General features: G+C 54.5%; 1 protein-coding gene across 1 annotated transcript; it reads left to right on the top strand.

The window, feature by feature from the left end:
* The first annotated feature begins 333 nt into the window (after positions 1 to 333).
* MFSD14A (major facilitator superfamily domain containing 14A) lies at positions 334 to 19,800 on the top strand. The gene is made up of 12 exons (XM_070397492.1): positions 334 to 565; positions 6,042 to 6,137; positions 8,510 to 8,572; positions 9,370 to 9,497; positions 10,967 to 11,081; positions 11,631 to 11,849; positions 12,052 to 12,165; positions 12,789 to 12,860; positions 15,765 to 15,877; positions 16,951 to 17,048; positions 17,704 to 17,867; positions 18,532 to 19,800. Exons 1-12 carry the CDS (start codon positions 482 to 484, stop codon positions 18,736 to 18,738), a joined length of 1,473 nt encoding a protein of 490 aa, XP_070253593.1. The 5' UTR covers positions 334 to 481; the 3' UTR covers positions 18,739 to 19,800.
* The last annotated feature ends 28 nt before the right edge of the window (positions 19,801 to 19,828 follow it).

Here is a 19,828-nt window from a genome sequence, read left to right on the forward strand (position 1 = left end):
GCCAAGCGGGCGGGTGAGCGGAGGGCCCGGGCACCCCGCGGCGGCAGCACCAGCAACCCCGCCGGCTTCCCTCCCGCGAGGCACAGCCCAGCGGCCGAGGGGGCGGAGCGACGGCATCAAGTGGGGAGCGGCAGTGTCGCGGGGCGGGGCGACGGCGTCACGTGGGGCGGATGATGTCACGTGGGGATCGGGGCGGAGCAACGGCGTCACATGGGGAGCGGCAGTGTCGCGGGGGCGGGGCGAAGGCGTCACGTGGGGAGCGGCAGTGTCTCGGGCGCGGGCGCGGGCGGCGTCGCGGGGCGGGGCCGGGAGGCTCGTCGCCGATCGCACGATGTGACGCGCCGCCCGAGGCAGGCCGGGCCTGGAAGATGGCGGCGGGCTCCGCGAGCGGCTCGGCCCGGCATTAGCGGCGGCACGGACTCGCCGCGGGGCCGCCGCCCCGGGAGTGGCAGCAGCGGCGGCGGGACTCGAGGATGGTAAAATGACGCAGGGGAAGAAGAAGAAACGGGCCGCCAACCGCAGTATCATGCTGGCCAAGAAGATCATCATTAAGGACGGAGGCACGGTGAGCGGGGCCCGCCGGGCGCCCCGGGCCCACCCGACCCCCTGCCCCCGCGCCGTCGCCCCGAGTGCCCGCCGCCCCGCCCGTCGCGGGGCCGCCGTCTCGGGCCCCCGGGCCCCGGTTCCGCGGGCTTTCCGGCCCGGGCCGGCCCGGCCTGCGGCCTCCGAGGCCCGGTCTCGGGGAGGGGCCGCCGGTCCGTCCTCACCTGCCGCCCTCGCCCCCGGCGACCCTCGGGGCCTGGCCGCGACCCACGTGCGCCTCCGCCGGGGACAGGGGATGCCGGGCCCCGCGAGCCGTGGCCGCGCTGCCGAGGCGTCGGGAGCGGCGCCCGCCCGCCCGTCCATATGCTGCTCACCGGTACCTCGTGCGGCCGCCTCTCAGGGCCCGGTCCCCGCTCCTCCTCCCGGTGAGCCGGCGGAGGTGGGCCGCCCCCGCGGCCGCAGTCACCGGGCCTGGACCGAGACGGCAGCTCCCGGCTTTACAATCACCTGTGGGTCGTAATGGGCAGCAGCCCTAACAGACCGGCCGCGCCTGCGGTCGGAGGAGGACGCTCGGAGAGGCGGGCGGGTCGCGGCGGGAGAAAGTGCTGCTCCTTAGACACAGTTGCCATCGCGGTGACTCCGTGCGGGCCGAGCGGGCCGGGCCGGGGGCTCCATCGGGAGCAGCTCGCCCGACGCCCGCGGCTGTCACCTCCTGCTGCTCCACTCGGCGGTCCTGCCGGCACCCGCTCCGAGCCGGCACGGAGAGGTGCAGCCGCCTCGCTTCCCCGGGAAGCCCGCGGACCTGGTTCCTCTTACCCCGCATTTCTTCACCCCGGGACCCCGACCAGCGGCCAGGCCAGAGCTCCATTGCGTGGGCCGCACGGAGGGCTTGCTGAATTCGTTTGAAATAAATACCTTTTCTTTTTTCTCTTTTTGGACATTGCAGAATAGGGCCAGTAAGTATGCTAAAATTCAGAAAGCTTGGGGCGTATGGGACAGTTTCAGAATATACTTTTAGGTAACTGTCAGGATTCTTAGATGTCATAGATTTGATATTTGGTGGGAAAAATACTTTGCAATTCAAGTCCTCAGACTTCTTGTTGTTCTTGGTTAATCAAAGCATCACTTTGATCAGGTGTGGACAGCCCTGGCTCTTGAGCAGGTCGGTAAACGCTGCCGGGCAGAGAAATGCTTGGAAGAATCCGGGCCCTGGAGTAAATTTTTAAGGCAACCTGCACGTCGCAGCAGCGCGGGGTGGGGTTGGGCAAGAGCAAGTGGTCCGACGGGGCTGATGGAGAAACGCTTTCCTTTTCTTGTAAAGTCCGTGTTGTTTCCTCTTTACGGTTTTGACTCACTTCACAGATGCTTCCATTGCTCATCCTGTGAGATGTGAGGTTATTTTTCATCTTGTTACTGATCAGAGTTGTAGTGAATTCAGAGCTTGCTTTTGGACAAGCCAGTCCTCGCACCAGCAGTGTTTCAGGAGGGTCCAGGATACATGGGGGGGAGGGGGGGGCCTGGGGAGAGCATCGTGTGTCATCTGGATGCACTTGGTTGTACCTCCCTCGAGCCCTGGACGCCCCTTTAGAATAGAGGCTTTGTTTGTGCTTTGATTCCTGCAGGGCCTAGTATGTGAGTCCAAAGTGGCAAAAACACATCTACTGTGATAAAATGTGTGTGCCAGCACAGTTCTAGATGGTTTTTATTGATATTTTGCTTATTCCTACATATAATCAGGAGACATTTACATCTCTGTGTCAGGGTAATTTTTGGCAGGGTTTATAATTTAACCCACTCTCGCTGTTAATGAAAACAAGCATAACTCTGCAAGTAAAACTTCTGCCCTGGCCGGTGTGGCTCAGTCGGTTGGACGTCATCCCGTGCCCAGAACGGTCAGGGCACGTGCCCAGGTGGACCCACCCCCGGTGGGGGGCGCTGGGGGCAGCCCATGGGTGTTCCACTCGCTTTGTGATGGTACCTTCCCTTCCTCTTCCTCTAAACATCGATTTAAAAAAATAACAAAAGTAAACCTTTTATAAAGTCATAGACATGGTTTTAAAATGGCCTTTGATTTCCAGCCTCGACTTGTACTTGGTCAGATGACCACCGTTACAAACACGTCTTAAGAAAGGGAGGAAGGCCGCATTGGGTGTTGTTAGTTCTTCCCGTGCGGAAGCTGCACCGCTGGGTGGACGTATTCAGAGTCCAGTGCCGGGCACCTGGCCCGGCGCAGCTCCCTCCGGCCGGTGCCCTCCCCCCGCAGTTCTGCTTGGTGCTCAGCAGCCTTAACAGGTTGCCTTGCTTTGTCCTTTGCAAAGGGCATCTTTCTAGCCTGGTCAGTCACCTTAACATCCATCACAGGCCGTGCAGTGAGCTGTTAATGATTTGTCAGAAAGTTGGATGTGTCACAGTTGGTAACAGTTGGGGGAACTGAGCCCTTCCAAGATCCCCTTCATCCTCAGCTCCTGGGTGTCGGGGGGGGGGGGGGGGGGGGGGGGGGCTAACCATTAGGCTGCCCTTTGAGTCAGACACAGTGAAGGCAAGTGACATGAAGGTGTGTGATTCTACACAGTGGGGCAAAGTGGGTTTACAGTTGTTCGTATGGCAAATAATGCAAAAATAACAATAAAAGAACAAACTGTTTCACGCACTCGCACCTGTAAACCCATTTCCCCGCCTGCATGTCAGGAGTTCCTTCTTGGGTCTGCTCACCTTGAACCTGTTTGCACCATTTGCTTTGACTTATATTTTTCCAGGGAGATTCCCAAAAGGGTTTATACTTCCTGGAAGCAAGAACAGTTGTTCAGTGGAAAACAACGTAATTCACTACAGAACAGTCCCCCAGGTTAAATTCAGCACATATGTCACCACCTGCTGTGTGCCATGCCACTGGTGAAGGTGCCGTGGCCTTATCCCAGTACTAGAGGCCCAGTGCACGACCAGCAGGCGGACATCTCCCGAGGGGTCCCGGACTGTGAGAGGGCGCAGGCAGGCTGAGGGGACACCCCCCCCCCCACCCCCCGTGCACGAATGTCATGCACTGGGCCCCTAGTGTAGAAATAACAGTTTTTCATTAAAAACTGTATGTAGCCGAAACCGGTTTGGCTCAGTGGATAGAGCGTCGGCCTGCGGACTGAAAGGTCCCGGGTTCGATTCCGGTCAAGGGCATGTACCTGGGTTGCGGGCACATCCCCAGTGGGGGTGTGCAGGAGGCAGCTGGTCGATGTTTCTCTCTCATCGATGTTTCTGACTCTCTATCTCTCTCCCTTCCTCTCTGTTAAAAAATCAATAAAATATATTAAAAAAAAAAACTGTATGTAATATTTTGATATATCTCTTATTCAGTGTGGACCATTTGGGACAGGTGAATTTAAAAGTGCCTTCCGGTGTTTTTTAAATTACATTGACATACAGTATTACATTAGTGTCAGGTGTACAACATAGGGATTAGACATTCATACACTTTACAAAGTGCTCACCCCAATAAGTCTAGCACCCATCTGACACCATACATGCTTAGTACAGTATTACTGACCGTATTCCCTATGCTGTACTTTACATTCGCATGATCATTTTTTAAAATATATTTTTATTTCAGAGAGGAAGGGAGAGAGAGAGAAACATCAGTGATGAGAGATGGGCTGCCTCCTGCACACCCCACACTGGGGATCGAGGCTGCAACCTGGGCATGTGCCCTGACCAGGAATCAAACCTGGTTCATAGGTCGACAATCAGCCACTGAGCCACGCTGGCCAGGCTCCATGACTATTTTTAAAACTTGCAGTTTGTACTTCTTAATCCCTTTCACTTTTTTACCCAGCCCCCTCACACCCTTCCCGTCTGGCAGCTACCTGTTTGCTCTCTGTGTGTGTGAGTTGATTTCTGTTTTGTTTATTTTGTTCTATAGATTCCACAAATAAGCTAAATCATGATGTTTGTCTTTCTCTGTTTGATTTACTTCACTTAGCAAAGTACCCTCGGGGTCCATCCATGTCACAAATGGTAAGATTTCATTCTTTTTTCTTTTTAAAAAATATATTTTTATTGATTTCAGAGAGGAAGGGAGAGGGAGAGATAGAAACATCAACGATGAGAGAGAATCATGGATTGCCTGCCTCCTGCACGCCCCCTACTGGGGATCGAGACCGCAACCCAGGCATGTGCCCTTGACTGGAATTGAGCCTGGGACCCTTCAGTCCCCAAGCCGAGCTCTTATCTACTGAGCCAAACCGGCTAGGGTAGATTTCATTCTTTTTTATGGCAGCATAATATTTCACTGTACATACGTGTGTGTGTGTGTGTGTGTGTGTGTGTGTGTGTGTATCACATCTCCCTTATCCATTCGCCTGTCGATGGACACTTAGGTTGCTTCCGTATCTTGGCTGTTGTAAGTAATGCTGCTAGGAACGTAGGGGTAAAGAGTGCACAATATCTTTTGGGATTAGCGTTTTGGATTTCTTTGGGTAAATGCCCAGAAGTGGATTTGCTGGCTTATAAGGCAGTTCTGTTTCTAATTTTCCGAGGATCCTCCATTCTGTTTTCCACAGCGGCTGACCCCGATCTGCATTCCCGGGACAGGGCAGTGGGAGGCTCCCTTTCCTCCACATCCTCCCAGCACTGGTTTGTTGATGTCTCCATGACAGCCATCCAGGTGTGAGGGGTACCTCAGGGTGGCTTCCATGGGCACCCCTCAGGTCTTTCCCCGTGTCCCTAGGCCTGTGTGTCCTCTGGGAGAAATGTCTGTCCGGGTCCTCTGCCCATTTCTAATGGGATTGCCTGCGTCTGGAGGTGCGTGATTCCTTGGCATTTAGGCAGTCAGTCTTGGTTGGCTCTGTCATGGTGACCTGTGCTCCGTCGCAGGCCGTCTGCCTGTGCGGGTGAGCCCGCCGCAACCCCCCTTAGCCTTGCGGTTATTCTCATGTCTGACCAGGTTGCTGACGGGCGAAGCGGCCTGTGAGAGGCCGAAGCCCGAGGCTTACGTTTGCACTTTATTGAAAATGGACTTGCCCCGTGGTCGGCAAACTGCGGCTCGAGAGCCACATGCGGCTCTTTGGCCCCTTGAGTGTGGCTCTGCCTAAGCCTTAGGAGTACCCTAATTAAGTTAATAACATTGTACCTACCCATATAGTTTAAGTTTAAAAAATTTGCTCTCAAAAGAAATTTCAATCATTGTACTGTTGATATTTGGCTCTGTTGACTAATGAGTTTGCCGACCACTGGACTTGCCCATCGAGCTCCCTGAGGCTGGCTTTTCATGTGATCTCCATGGGTTTCAGTACAGCAGTGGGACTGCCTCTCTGACACACTGGAGAAGGCACACGTTTTCCCGTGTGAATTGGTAAAATGACTCTAAAAATGAGCTAGAGGGCCAGGCACGAGCTGTTGAAAAGGAGAATTGAGCAAAAGGAAGTACCAGGTGTGCCCGAGAGGCAGCGCCAGGCGCCGGCTCCTGGGACTCGGAGGCGGGCCCTGCTGATCGGCTGCCCTCTGTTTTCCAGCCTCAAGGAATAGGCTCTCCCAGTGTGTACCACGCGGTCATCGTCATCTTTTTGGAGTTTTTTGCTTGGGGATTACTGACGGCACCCACATTGGTGGTAAGTAATCTTTTCACTTATCACTTCCTTTAAAACCTCTTTCTACAGTTCCGGGGGGCGGGGGGGTGAGACAGCCCTTCTTCATTTCCGTGCTACTTCTCCTAATACCGTCACCTTCAGAGCGGTTTCCACTGCTTCACTGTCTTCCTCAGCCCTGCTCTCCCTCGCTGTCGGGGGGGGCTGGGCGGGGGATTCTGCAGGGACCGTGCCTGCCGGGGTGGACAAGGTCTTACACCCACAGGCTCAGGGACAGGGTCTGCCCTGCGTCACTCGCAGGCTTATTTTGAGACTCATTCATGTGGCTGCGTCTCCACATGCAGACTTTGGTTTAAACCCAAGATCCAGAGGTGGCCGTGTAGAAAGGGAGGCTTAGGACAGGCTGAGCTGGTCTCACCCAGACTTTCCCACCTCTGGGACCTGGGAAAAGACCTCCTGCCGGAGTGAACAAGCCAGGTGCTGGCTACTGATCCCTGGTGTAGACGGGACAGGAAAGAGGAGGGAGGAGTTAGTGTAGATGAGGAAGGAGGAGGGAGGAGGGGGAGTTAGTGTAGAGGAGGAGGGAGGAGGGGGAGTTAGTGTAGAGGAGGAGGGAGGAGGGGGAGTTAGTGTAGAGGAGGAGGGAGGAGGGGGAGTTAGTGTAGAGGAGGAGGGAGGAGGGGGAGTTAGTGTAGAGGAGGAGAGAGGAGGGGGAGTTAGTGTAGAGGAGGGAGGAGGGGGAGTTAGTGTAGAGGAGGAGGGAGGAGGGAGGAGGGGGAGTTAGTGTAGAGGAGGAGGGAGGAGGGGGCGTTAGTGTAGAGGAGGAGGGGGCAGTTAGTGTAGATGAGGAAGGAGGAGGGAGGAGTTAGTGTAGAGGAGGAGGGAGGAGGGGCAGTTAGTGTAGAGGAGGAGGGAGGAGGGGGAGTTAGTGTAGAGGAGGAGGGAGGAGGGGGAGTTAGTGTAGAGGAGGAGGGAGGAGGGGGAGTTAGTGTAGAGGAGGAGGGGGCAGTTAGTGTAGATGAGGAAGGAGGAGGGAGGAGTTAGTGTAGAGGAGGAGGGAGGAGGGGCAGTTAGTGTAGAGGAGGAGGGAGGAGGGGGAGTTAGTGTAGATGAGGAGGGAGGAGGGGCAGTTAGTGTAGAGGAGGAGGGAGGAGGGGGAGTTAGTGTAGATGAGGAGGGAGGAGGGGCAGTTAGTGTAGAGGAGGAGGGAGGAGGGGGAGTTAGTGTAGAGGAGGGTCAGGAAGAAGGTGTTCAGTCATCAGTTGCTGGTTTGATGACATTAGATCAAGAGAATGAATGACTGTAGGTCTGAGGGTCTGTAACGCTGAGGAGTGGCTTCCCTCTGACTGCCCTGTGGTCCTAGAAACACTAGGCCCGTGTGTGCTGGTCCCACTGCTCCTCGCAGGGCCCGGCGTGTCCAGGTGGATGGCTTCTGTCCTTCGCTGCAGACTGTCCTGGGCACTTGGTATTTCAGGACTATTGACTTTACTCTCAGTTTCTGTAAGTTCTTAAAACACCTCCTTCCTGATGCTCTCGAGTTTCCGTCTGAGCCACTGGGTGGATTCTCTCGTTGACGGCAGCGGAGGGGAACTGGGAGACGCGCAGTCCCTGGTGGAGGCCTCCCTGAAAGATGACAGGAAGCACACGCAGCAGTTTTTCTGCCCAAGGAGAGTCCCGCCTTCCTGTGCCCACTGCCCGCCTCTGGGTCTGAGGGACGGGGCGGCAGGGAGAGCGCGGGAGCGAGGTGCCTCTGTGAGGCGGTGACACAGCCCAGTGCCGAGTGATCGGGGCTGCCAAGCCTCGGAGGCCCGGGCGCAGGCGCCAGTTTCATTCTCGCACCTTCCCTCCAGCTGCTGTCACCGGGGTTCCCGGGGCCTGTGGTTTCCACCCGCTGGGCCTGGGAGCACTGAACGGCCCGTTGGACATTTCCATGGGTTGGGGTTTCTCTCACTTGATGGAAACTTTCTAGACCCACTTTTTGCAATTCCCATGCTCCTGGTGTCCCCAGTCTTCGCTCTCGGGTGTCTAACGACACGCGCCTGTCTGTGAGGGAGGGAGAGCAGTTGCTCACACGGGATTACACACACGGACGTGCACACCCTCCTTCCTGGTTCAGTTTTGGTTGTGCCACTTCCCGTGCAGCCTTGGGCAGGGGTCTGACCATGTCTCCACATGTGTCCTTCTTAGGGACAGGGTGTCTGTGAAGTGCCTGGTTAGGGCCTGGGATGGTGAGGCCCCTCCGTGCTCGGGGCAGCATTTCCTCACATGCTCAGCGTCCTGCAGAGCTGAGCTGCAGGAAATGAAGGGAGGTTGTGTTATGACGGGATGGTTTAAAACGTAGCTAAGACGGTTTACTGAGACAAATGTAGCCTGAGGTTTTTCTTTTGATTCTTTAGGTGTTACATGAAACCTTCCCTAAACATACGTTTCTGATGAATGGCCTGATTCAAGGAGTCAAGGTAGGATCAGTCGTATGTATACAGTCTGCATGCATGTGCTCACACCCACCACCTGATACACTGGCATGCCATGTAGTCTGCCAGTATGTGAGGCTGGTTAATTGGCCCAATAAGTGTCCATTTTTACAGCTAGAGTGTGTCTTGGGTTTAAGTGTTTAAACTCGCTGGGCTTGAAATCTAATTTGACTCAAATGTAGCCAACAGTGTACACTGATAAACCCCTTCCCATCGGGTCTCCCGGGGTGTAGGTGTTGGCATTTTATCACCGAGATCCGAATGCTTTTGTAAACTGCCGGTAAGAACATAAACTGAAGAGAAAAGAGCTGTTTTAGAAATGCAGAAATACAGAACTGTGTCAGTCTGGTCAGGTCTGGCATATTCTGCATGTTCTTTACTCCAGATTTCCTTTGACCAGCGGATTTTGTAAACAGCCTGTGACCATAAAAACATAATTAACACGATAGTCTTTCTCCAGCTGCTCCTGTGGAGTTCCTGGGGTTGCGAAGTCACCGGAGCGTTGCATATTTAATATGCAGCGAGACCCTGCAGATAATTCTAGACCAGCGGGCGCCAACCTTCCGGACCTCATGGACCACCCGTGGTCCGCAGACCACCGGTTGGCGACCGCTGTTCTAGACGGTCCTGGGGCATTCTGAAATCACATACAGATAAGAAATGAGTTGTGCATCTAGAATTTGGTGATACACTTGTTTTGGAAATAAGCTGGTTTAAGATTCTCTGTAGATTCACTTTGGGCTCATCACGTGCGTGATGCACTGTTTCCCTTCCCGCCGCAGGGTCTGCTGTCCTTCCTCAGCGCCCCGCTCATTGGTGCTCTTTCTGACGTCTGGGGCCGGAAGTCCTTCTTGCTGCTGACAGTGTTTTTCACCTGCGCCCCGATCCCTTTAATGAAGATCAGCCCATGGTAGGTGCCCGTCGGGTTGCAGCAACGAAACGGCCCTTCTGCTCATTGTCTGCTGACTCCCGTCACCCTCTCACTTTGTGGCCGTCCCGTCTGTGTGTGCATTGTGTTCTTGTGCTTGAGTCTTCGATGCGGAGAAGAGGCCCTTGCAGGCGGAGTAGCTGAGTGATGGGTCCCAAAGTTCTCAGAACGAGGGGCGACAGGCAGCGTGCAGACACCTGCAAGCGGCCGCTGGAGTTCAGAGACTGGTTAGGGTGCCAGCTTCCCATTCTGTTATGTGGAATGTTGGCACCGGTCACCATCACTCTCTGTATTAATTAGGAGTCGCTTTGTTACATGTCAGTAAAGCCCCAGTAGCTTGAAGTTGAGACTGATGCCTGTCCATGTTCGAGAAGCCTGGACGTGGTGGCCGCCGAGCTGGCGTGGCCGTTCCAGGGAAGCAGACCTCCCTCTGCCGTCGTCCGCTGTCACCTCGCTGTCCAGGAGGCGGCCCGAGCTCCAGCTCGTGTCACACTCCAGGCAGTCAGGTGGCAGGGCGGGCACAACGCCTTCTGGAAGGACACAGGGATTCCTGACACCCCCCCCCCCCCCTCCACGGCGTCTGAGTTCACGCGCGTGCTGCCTGTGGTGTCACGGCTGGGCTCACTGTCCCCTGGTGAAAGTCGGCATCTTCGCTGGGGAGGGCGGGAGGGGAGGCGCCGGAGCATGGCTGTCCCAAGGCCCAGAGCCCAGCTTAGTGGTAAATCGGTTCGCTCTCTGGCTGATGTCCTTGTCCGCTGAGTGTTGGCGTTAGTGCTGCATCGGAGGGACCAGACCCTTGCGAATGCGAGTGGCCCAAGAAATGTCACAAGCGGCTGCGGGATGAGCAGAGGCCGCCTGTGGGGGCAGCGCTAGAGCGGTCAGGGAGCAGCACGGTCCCACTGCCCGGCTCGCTGACGTTCACATGCTCACACGCGATGTTGAAAGCTGTCCTCGGCATGACGCTGAAACGTGTTTGGACTCAGCTTTTTATCATCTCTTGTTCGCTCTTTATAGTCACTTCCCAGTTCACTTCCGAGCACTCCGTGGGCCTCTGCTTTGAGAAGACGGAGCTGCCTGCTTTGCCAGCACTCACAGAGCTGGAGACGATGGGAGAACGTCTAGGCTCTGTACACAGGCCACAGGAACCCAAAGTGACCTATGTTATTGGCTGAGTTTTGTTTCTGTGTGTCAGTGCTGTGGGCAACAGTAGTGGTTGGATTTCAATAGCTTTGTTGCTGGTTTAAGTAGAAACAACGAAGCCACTTAAAAATTCCAACAGTTTGGTCAAGGATTGACTGGAGACATTGGCTGCTTTTAAGTGTTCCGCACGGTCATGTGTTGAGTGTGTTGCTGCCCCAGGGCCGCCCGGCCTGTGCTTTCCTGGCCTGCAGAGAGCCGAGCTGCCCGGGGAGGTCAGGTCCTCACCTCTCCTGCCCCTTCTCTCCCTCCAGGTGGTACTTTGCCGTCATCTCTGTGTCTGGGGTGTTTGCAGTGACGTTCTCCGTGGTGTTCGCATACGTGGCAGACATAACCCAAGAGCATGAAAGAAGCATGGCCTACGGACAGGTGCGGGCCTGGCTTGTCTAGTGATCTCACACGGGCAGTGCGTGGCGGTGCCCAACACATTTCCTGATGAACTTGTCCCTTCAGACTACACTACACATTGTTTCACGTACAGAGCTTGTACGTTTGGATGCTTGCATTCCGTATGTATTTGGTCACACATGTCAGATTTGAAATTACAGAATCTTGTTATGTTATTGAAGTTCTTTTGAACATTATATAGAACTAAGGACTCCTTTACTAGGTCAGGAGTTGGACATGGCTGACCTAAAATCAGGGGCAAACGCCCTGCTCCGAGCCCACAGGCCTTGCTGTGCCGCGTGGCCCATGCCTTCCCCTCGCATCCGCTGGCCTTGGCACAGCTCTCAAAGGCAGGAGCCGTGTTGGCCTAGGTTAGGCCCACAGGTGGTGCCTGGTTTCCTTCCTGCAGAGGAAGAGCCTATGAGGCACATGTGTGGGGTGGGGGGGGGGGGGGGTAACAGCAGGGGTGGCAGCCGCTGTGGGAGGAAGGGGTCAGTCCTGACTCTCACCTCCGACCTTGCCTGGCTCCAGGTCTCCGCCACGTTCGCCGCGAGCTTGGTGATCAGCCCTGCCATCGGCGCATACCTGGGCCGGGTGTATGGGGACAGCCTGGTGGTGGTCCTGGCGACGGCGATCGCGCTGCTGGACATTTGCTTCATCCTGGTGGCTGTGCCCGAGTCACTGCCTGAGAAGATGCGGCCCGCATCCTGGGGGGCACCCATCTCCTGGGAGCAGGCCGACCCCTTCGCGGCAAGTTCACCCCCTTCCCTTCTCTGGGGCAGAGTGTGTGCATGAGTCTGGGCAGCATAACACAGGCTGTGGGTGTTTCTGGGGAAAACGTTGAAATCCTCTTGAGGTGGTTTGGGAGGATGAAAGGAACTAGAAAGGGGTGTCCGCGCGGCCCGAGGCAGTTCGGCGCTGACGGGAATGCTCCCTCCGTGGTTCCGTTTAGTCCCTGAAGAAGGTGGGCCAGGACTCCATCGTGCTGCTCATCTGCATCACCGTGTTCCTCTCCTACCTCCCGGAGGCGGGCCAGTACTCCAGCTTCTTCCTGTACCTCAGGCAGGTGAGCGCTGCCCCGCTTTCCTCGCGTGGGGCTGGGATGGCAGAGAGAAATCTCCATCCGAGGGAGCTGGGCTGGCGGAGACTTGAGACACGAAGGTCATGTGGGACGCACCGGCTCACCGGCATCACTGCCGCGTGGCTGCTGTTCCTTAGGCAGAGACAGCCTTGCGTCAGGGTGGCTCAAGCTTGTCCTTGCTCCCACGCAAGTGACGGGGGAGCCCCGGCTGCTCAGAGACTGTAGCGCCCGTCGGCAGAGCAGCTGCCCAGGAGCGTCAGTCTCCTCCCGGCCCTGGTCTCGGGGCAGCGATGCACCCGGAGAAGAGCACAGAACCTGCTGCTCATTTGTCAGGTGGATTCTGTGCGCTGGATGGCTGTCTTGTTTCGCTCCTCTAAACAGGTTTACATTTGCTGACCTTGTGTTAAGTGGGTATATGTTTAGCACGTGAACATTTACCATAAATCTTGATTCTCCGTAACAAGCCAGGTTTTTCCTCAGAATACTTTGGTTACAAATGAGTAGTTTGATTTTTTTCTGGCTCATTTAATATTGCTGTGCAAGCCGTGGCATCAGTGTGGTGTTTGCTGTGCTTTTCTGTTGATGGAACTTTTTCTGGAATCTTCCAGATAATGAAGTTTTCACCAGAAAGTGTGGCGGCCTTTATCGCGGTCCTCGGCATCCTCTCCATCATTGCACAGGTGAGTCTCCGTCAGGCACCGCGAGTGACGTCATGGAGGGTGGGCCTGGCTGCCGTCTGGCTGCACCCGGGATGGGGTCTTGGTGGAGTTGCCCTGTCGGGCTCCGTGGGCTACAGGCTCAGAAATTTCACTTTGTCAGGCAGCTAATGTGGATGAGATTTTGGGGACTGACCGACACATACCAACGTATGATGTATAAGTTAGAGCGATAGTGTATTGATTTGCACCAATAAGCAGGGTGTACACCTGTATAAGGAGAGGCTGGGCCTGGTGTGTGGGGAGCAACAGGCAGGACGGCTCGGGGGAGGGGACAGGAGAGTCGGGACAGGAAGTCCAAGAGGTGGAGGGACCGGTCCTGCGGGCGCCTGACTCGAGAAACGGGAGGCCTTCGGGGGCCTTGACAGAGGAGTGGCTTGCAATGGTGTCTTGGGACCCGGATGTAACTGGCGGTTTGAGGAAGAATTTGGATTTTCTTAGATCTCTTTCCTGGCCAGCAAGCTCTGTCTGTTCCACAGTAAGTTCTAGTCCAGTGACCGGGACCTTTTCCCACCCCGCCCGCACCCGGCCAGGGGGCTTGGCTTTTTCTGGCCCTGCAGGCGATCGAGCGCACACGCTTCCCACTTGGTCCAGGCTGCCAGGTCCCGGGCCTGCTCAGAGGAAGGAGGGTCGTGCCATCGGGCTTGGCAGTCTTCATTCCTTAGCGGGGCGCCCCCTGCAGATATCATCATCTGTGCGTGGGAGCAGGTCTAGTGATAAACTTTAAATCCCGTAATGTGCCTCCTCCACGGCCCCCAGTGCCCACGCGTGACTGAGTGTGAGTGCTGTTTGTGACTAGGGGCCTCCTGGCAGCCCTGGGCTGGGAAGCGCTGCGTGTGGACACTCACTTGCTCGCAGCCTCCGAGGTCCTGCAGTGTGTGTGAGCCAGCGGAGCAGCAAGGACAGGGACAGGGCACGTGGTCAGAATGGAGCTGGGCGTGTCCGGCCCACCTTGCCTCCTGGGATTCAGCCCAGCTGCTCCCAACGCAGTGCTCTCTCAGAGGCCGCCGAGCTGAGATGGCGAGGACGTGTTTAGGGTTTGGATGGCGAAGCCGGGCAGCAGTTCACTGAGGCTGTGAGGCAGGCTGTCTCCCACTTGCCTCGGGCCCTCCCTCGCCGTCACCATGCCCGCAGCCCAGCAGATGCCAACGTAGGGCATGGGTTCCCCAAAGCACTTCACAAGTTTGAAGAATTAGCAACAAGCTTGTCAGCATTGGGGAGTGGGGGTGGGGGTGGGGGTTAATATGAAACTGTGGGTATGCAGGGCCCCTGTCATTGGTTCTGGTAGTGCTGGGCAGATTCTCTGAGCCTTGCTCTCCGCCGGCCACGGGCTCGCCACCTCGGTGCTCCACGTTGAGTGCCCTGCGGCCCAGGCCCTTCCTCCCTCCCTCTCTACCTTTCTCCTTCTCCTCCTCCCCCCTCACACTACCCTTTCCTTCATGGCACCGCAGCCTGGAGGTGCCTTGTGAAACAGGTGCTGTGTCCCCTTCTCCCCCAGGTCAGCATCTTCTGCTGACCAGCACTTTGCCCTGTTCACTGGCCACACGGGCACTGCCCTCTGACCCAGAGTCCAGTGGGGTATCATCGGGCCCTGGCAGATATGTGCGTGACTGACCACAGCTGATGTTGGTTAACTGTTAATGTTAATCGGTTGTCATCTTGGTTACGTCATAAATCAGTCTGTCTCCAGAACGAGTTACAGTGAATGACAGGATATGGCCTTGTTTCCTGTTGTGTTGTACACTGTATATACTAGGCAATTTGTTCCATTGAGAATATTGTGACGTTTAAAATCACACGTTTTCATAAACACTATTAAGAGCTGGTGCTGGGGTACACAGACAAGGCAGAACCCCTGTGCTGGAAGGAGCCCCCAGCAGTGCCTGTGTGTGCGGGAGGCTGCTCTGCGCCCTGCTTCCCGTGGGGCTTCCTTCGCGGCCGTGGGTGAGGAATGTAGTCCGAGTCTGTGCCTTGGGAGCACAGTCTCCTGCTGGCCTGTGGGAGGGGACGTCTGAGAAGACAGTGGTGGGTCCTCATCCTTCAGGAACCCTTTGCTGGTGCTGAAATCTGATGAAACTCTTCAATGGCTGCCTTAGCGAATGTGAGCCTTGATGATTGGGAAGTTAGAGTGACACCAGTCACCAAGTAGTCATTTTCCGAATTGCTTCCTGCTCTTTGCGGATTTACTCGCTGTCTTGTGTGGTAGATGCAGCACCTTCCCTAGAAGAGCAGGAATACCTCCGCCGTCCCCGGGTCACTGCCAGACGTGTTACCTTTGAAAGAGAACGAGCAGCGGGAAAACCCATCCGCTCATAACAGTGTTCATTAAGTGCTTGTATCCACTGTGCCGGGCACAGTGCTAAGCACGATGTGAACGTGACCAAGTGTGAAGTAGGTGCTGTCACTGCCAAACGGAAGGGACCGTGAGGTGACTTGGCCAAGACGGGGGGCAGCTGTTTCCCAGGGGCCGTGCGCTGGGCCCTGGTGCCAGCAGCGGGAGTGCAGGGGAAGGCTCGTGGATAACTATATTGTTGAGGTTTCCTTTATTTGGGGAATAAGCATTGTGGAGTAGAGCTGTCACATCAGAGGGTCCTCAGGTCCTGGTTGGAACCCTCTGACCTGCCACCTTGACCTCAGAACTGCTCAGGAAACTCCCTGTCCCGTTCCCTGTTCCCCAGGTCCCAGCGCGGCACCGCTGCAGGGAGGCCTGCTCAGCCTGCGGGGGGGGTGGGGGCGGGGGGCTCGATTTAGGGCGGCTGTGCGGAAAGCCCCAGCTAGGAAAGGAGTCCACCTGCTCCCAGCGGGAGGCGTCACCCCGTATTTTAAAGTGACTGTTCTCACAAACTATTTGGTCTTTCTTTTTTCCAGACCATAGTCTTGAGTTTACTCATGAGATCCATTGGAAATAAGAACACCATTTTGTTGGGCCTGGGATTTCAGATCTTACAGCTGGCGTGGTATGGCTTCGGTTCAGAACCTTGGTAGGTGTACTTATTTTAATTCCTTTAAACCAGTGGTTCTCAACCTTGGCTGCACATTAGAATCACCTGGGAATCTTTTTAAAATCCTGATTTCTGGGCCACATCCTCCAGAAATTGTTTCTTTGTTATGGGGTGGGGCCACAACATTAGTAACAAAGAAACAGAATTTCCGGAGGCTGAGGCCCAGAAATAGGATTTTAAAAAGATTCCCAGGTGCTTCTAATGTGTAGCCGAGGTTGAGAACCACTGCTTTAAACTGTTGGTGTTAGTCTTGTTTTGAGATATAACTCAATTTTTGTAGTTCTTTGTGTCTCAATTGAGGTTTAGACGTCAGTCTTACTGTGCTTTTTTCCCTCAAACTGTGTAAAATACACATCTCTCCTGTGTGTGAATGTCCTAGGATGGCCTGGGGACAGAGAGGGACATTTCATAGCTGACTCACAGGCTGGGTTTTGAAGGAGGTTATGGAGCCTTTGAATCTCTAATGAACATTTATTGCCTCCATCAGTTTGTCTTTCAGAAAAAGCACATAATCCTATAGCAACTGGGCCTGCGAGTCAGTTACCTCGTTGGAAAGAGTTAAGTGGCCCCAGCGGCTATACCGACAGCAGCAGGGGTTGGGAGGCAAGCCCAGTGGTTCGGTCCAGCCTCCTGCTGGACACGTCTCCCTTCCTGCCAGGCTGGCTCCCTGCATGAGGGAAGGATGGGTGTCCCCCTGTCCTCAGGCGTCAGGACTGAACTCCAGTTTGGACTAATGTTCCACAAGCTGAACAGTCTGTTCTGGTGGCATTTGTTTTTCTAGTCCAGCTTTTAGGAGTTGTTCACAGTTTATAAAACATTTATTTCAAACATCAAACCAGGAGCATCCAAAGTTGTGATCAAACCAGTGATGCCTCCACTGAATCAGAAGTCGGTGGGAACCTGTAGGCAGTTATGTTTTATACATTATTCTCCACATTGGGGGGAGGAGGACCTTCCCAGGGTCTAGTGACGTGGCTTCCCAGCAGCGCTCACAGTGCCCACCGAGACGGGCAGGGGGAGCAGGGGTCTTAGCTCTGCCACTCTGCCCACAGGATGATGTGGGCTGCAGGGGCCGTGGCCGCCATGTCCAGTATCACCTTTCCTGCCGTCAGCGCGCTCGTGTCCCGAACTGCTGACGCCGACCAACAAGGTGAGTAGCTGGGTTCGTGGCAGCTGTGTGGGCACAGATGTTCCAGCCCTGTCCTCTCCTGGGGGACACAGAGCCTTGGCCTCACGCTGACCCCTTATGTCTGCTCCGGTGACTGGACAGACCCCTGGGGGCGCTCCCGTGCTCAGTGCTCTAAACGCACAGGGCAGACGTGTATCGTCTTAGCTTTGTGGTGGGAACACTTAATTCCTAAAATGCCAATAATTATTTGAAATGGCAACTAGTCATAAAAAAGGGGATCTTACAAGAGAGGCAGTGGCCACTTGGTTGGTAAATGAGAAAGGAATGCAAGTTGCATTTTGAATGAAATCATCTCAGAGACAAATAGGTACGAGAGGGCTACCCTTGACTACTGGGGACAGTCATGCTCCTGAACTGGCCGGACTTGTTGCCTGGGAACCTCGGCGGGTGTGTGTGTGGGGCGGGGGGGGATAAAAGGCTTCTGCACACGGTCGTTGCATCACCCGAGCTCCCCTCTGCACAGCCAGTCACGCTGTCAGCCGATGACTGCGATGGCACTGCCATTGCAGCAAACTCCCAGCGTCTGAGAAGGGCTCTGGCTTCCCATGTTTGGTGCAGGTTCCAGGGTCGCCAGGCCCCGAGCTGCACTAAGTGACGCTCTGTCCCAACCATCCAGGTGTTGTTCAAGGGATGATAACAGGCATTCGGGGGCTGTGCAACGGTCTGGGACCAGCTCTCTACGGGTTTATTTTCTACATATTCCACGTGGAACTGAAAGAGCTGCCAATGACAGGAACGGACTTGGGGACAAACACCAGCCCACAGCACCACTTTGAACAGGTAAAGATTGTGTGACATTCTCGCTCTTTCACGCTGACTAGCACTTAAAAGCCAAGGCCTGATGGGCGGTGCGTACTTTTCCCCTCCGAGAGTTACAGCGGTTTCAGCGTGCTGGTTTGGTCTTGCTGCGGGGCCCGGAGCAGCCTCCTGTGGAAAAGGCAGGGGTGTCGTTTGCTAGACAGCTGTAATATTAACGGCAAACAGTTCAGACCACTCAGCAGTTTCCTTGCTCACTAACCTTGTAACCAGCTCAGGCTGGTTTCAGTGAGTCAGGCGGTGGTTTGTGGGCGGTGCGTTGGCCTGCAGTGCGAGTGCTGGCTGGAACCAGGTCTGTTGGAGCTGCTGGCTTTCCTTGTGAGGTTCGTCCTGGTTTCTCCTGAACAAGCATTAGGTGAATTTCCCAGGGTGTGCAGATCCTGTGCCGCCAGTGACACTGTTTCTGCAGAGGCTGCTTTCTGGGGTCTTATCCCCAAGCCTTCATGAGGCTGAGAGCACCTCCTTCCTCCTGAAAGGGAATGAATGCTTTTCCTCATTGTGGCTTTAATGCTGAAAGAGAGCAACGTTGGCTTCTAATTCATAGCGACCGGTAATTACTACAAGATAAGCAACCTCTTATGCACAAAGATGTTTGTGCAGGAACGCTCATTGACTCTCTCTCCCCTAGAACTCCATCATCCCCGGCCCGCCCTTCCTCTTTGGAGCCTGTTCGGTGCTGCTGGCTCTGCTGGTGGCCTTGTTTATCCCGGAACACACCAACCTAAGCCTGCGGTCCAGCAGCTGGAGGAAGCACTGTGGCGGCCACAGCCACCCTCACAGCACACAGGCGCCAGGAGAAGCCAAAGAACCCTTACTCCAGGACACAAACGTGTGAGCGGCGGCCGCGGCCAGGGAGCCTTCTCCAGCTGCACCAGGCTGACTGCGCCTGAGTGCGGATGTACATTCCACGTCACCTCCACTCTAAGGGTGTCTTAAGGAACGGATCTGCATGGACCCCGGGGAACTAAAGAAAGAACTGGACAGTTTTCCAAAGATGTTACAATTTCTTTTGAAAAGAAACCTTTTGTTTAACCATACCACTTCCTTGCCACCAAGCTGTTTATTATATATGTCCTTTCATTAAAGCTCTATCTGTGACTTCTTAGATACTAGCAGCGTCTCTGCTACCATCCCCAGGTATTGGGCTTTAGGCTTATCCAAATCACAGCGGACGGAGCAGAGGCGTGGCTGTGGGCCTGCTCGCTTTAACCTTGTGAAACCTGGGTCAAATGATTCAAAGCCTTAAATGCAGATGCACTAAAGAAACGGTAAGGGAACGGTCTGCAGGAGAGAAACTCGAGAGAATTATACTAAACCTGAATCATGTTTCAAGCCTGTTTGTAGTCATTTTAAACATTCTTCACTACTGTTTTTAAAATAAAATGTCAGCCATGTTTCATTCAGTTGAGTGTTGGGAGCCTGTAACCTACATGTTGGCTCAGTTGTTCCCCAGCTCCTTACACCACTACCCTTTCATGTTCACAAAATCATAACCTCAACACTTGAACACATAACCGAAACCTATAGTCAAGCTGGTAGCCTTGAAAACGTCCACGTGATGTCTAATGTAAATACATATATATAGTGGCCTTTCAGGACTGTCACAGTAACACTTACTTACAGAGCTAATGTGTGTCCTACATTTTCAGGACCCTAGAGAGAGCTTTATACGATTCCTGATGTGAATTTCTCTAAAGTGTATATTTTTGTGTCCAGTTATATTATTTAAAAAAGTGTTACTTTGTAAAAATTGTACATAAAAGTATTGTATAGTTTACAGGGTTTTCATCTTGTGTGTGATTATTGCTTAATGCTTTTTAAACTTGGAACATTCACTTATGGTTAAATAAGGTCTTAAAAAATGTAAATATTCTGTTAATAAAATTAAATATTTTAATGATTTTTAAAAGAAGGTCTTGATCTGT

Source organism: Myotis yumanensis, unplaced genomic scaffold, assembly GCF_028538775.1.
Source record: "Myotis yumanensis isolate MYYU_CA2020_CCGP unplaced genomic scaffold, mMyoYum1.0.hap1 SCAF_17, whole genome shotgun sequence".
Taxonomy (NCBI): domain Eukaryota; kingdom Metazoa; phylum Chordata; class Mammalia; order Chiroptera; family Vespertilionidae; genus Myotis; species Myotis yumanensis.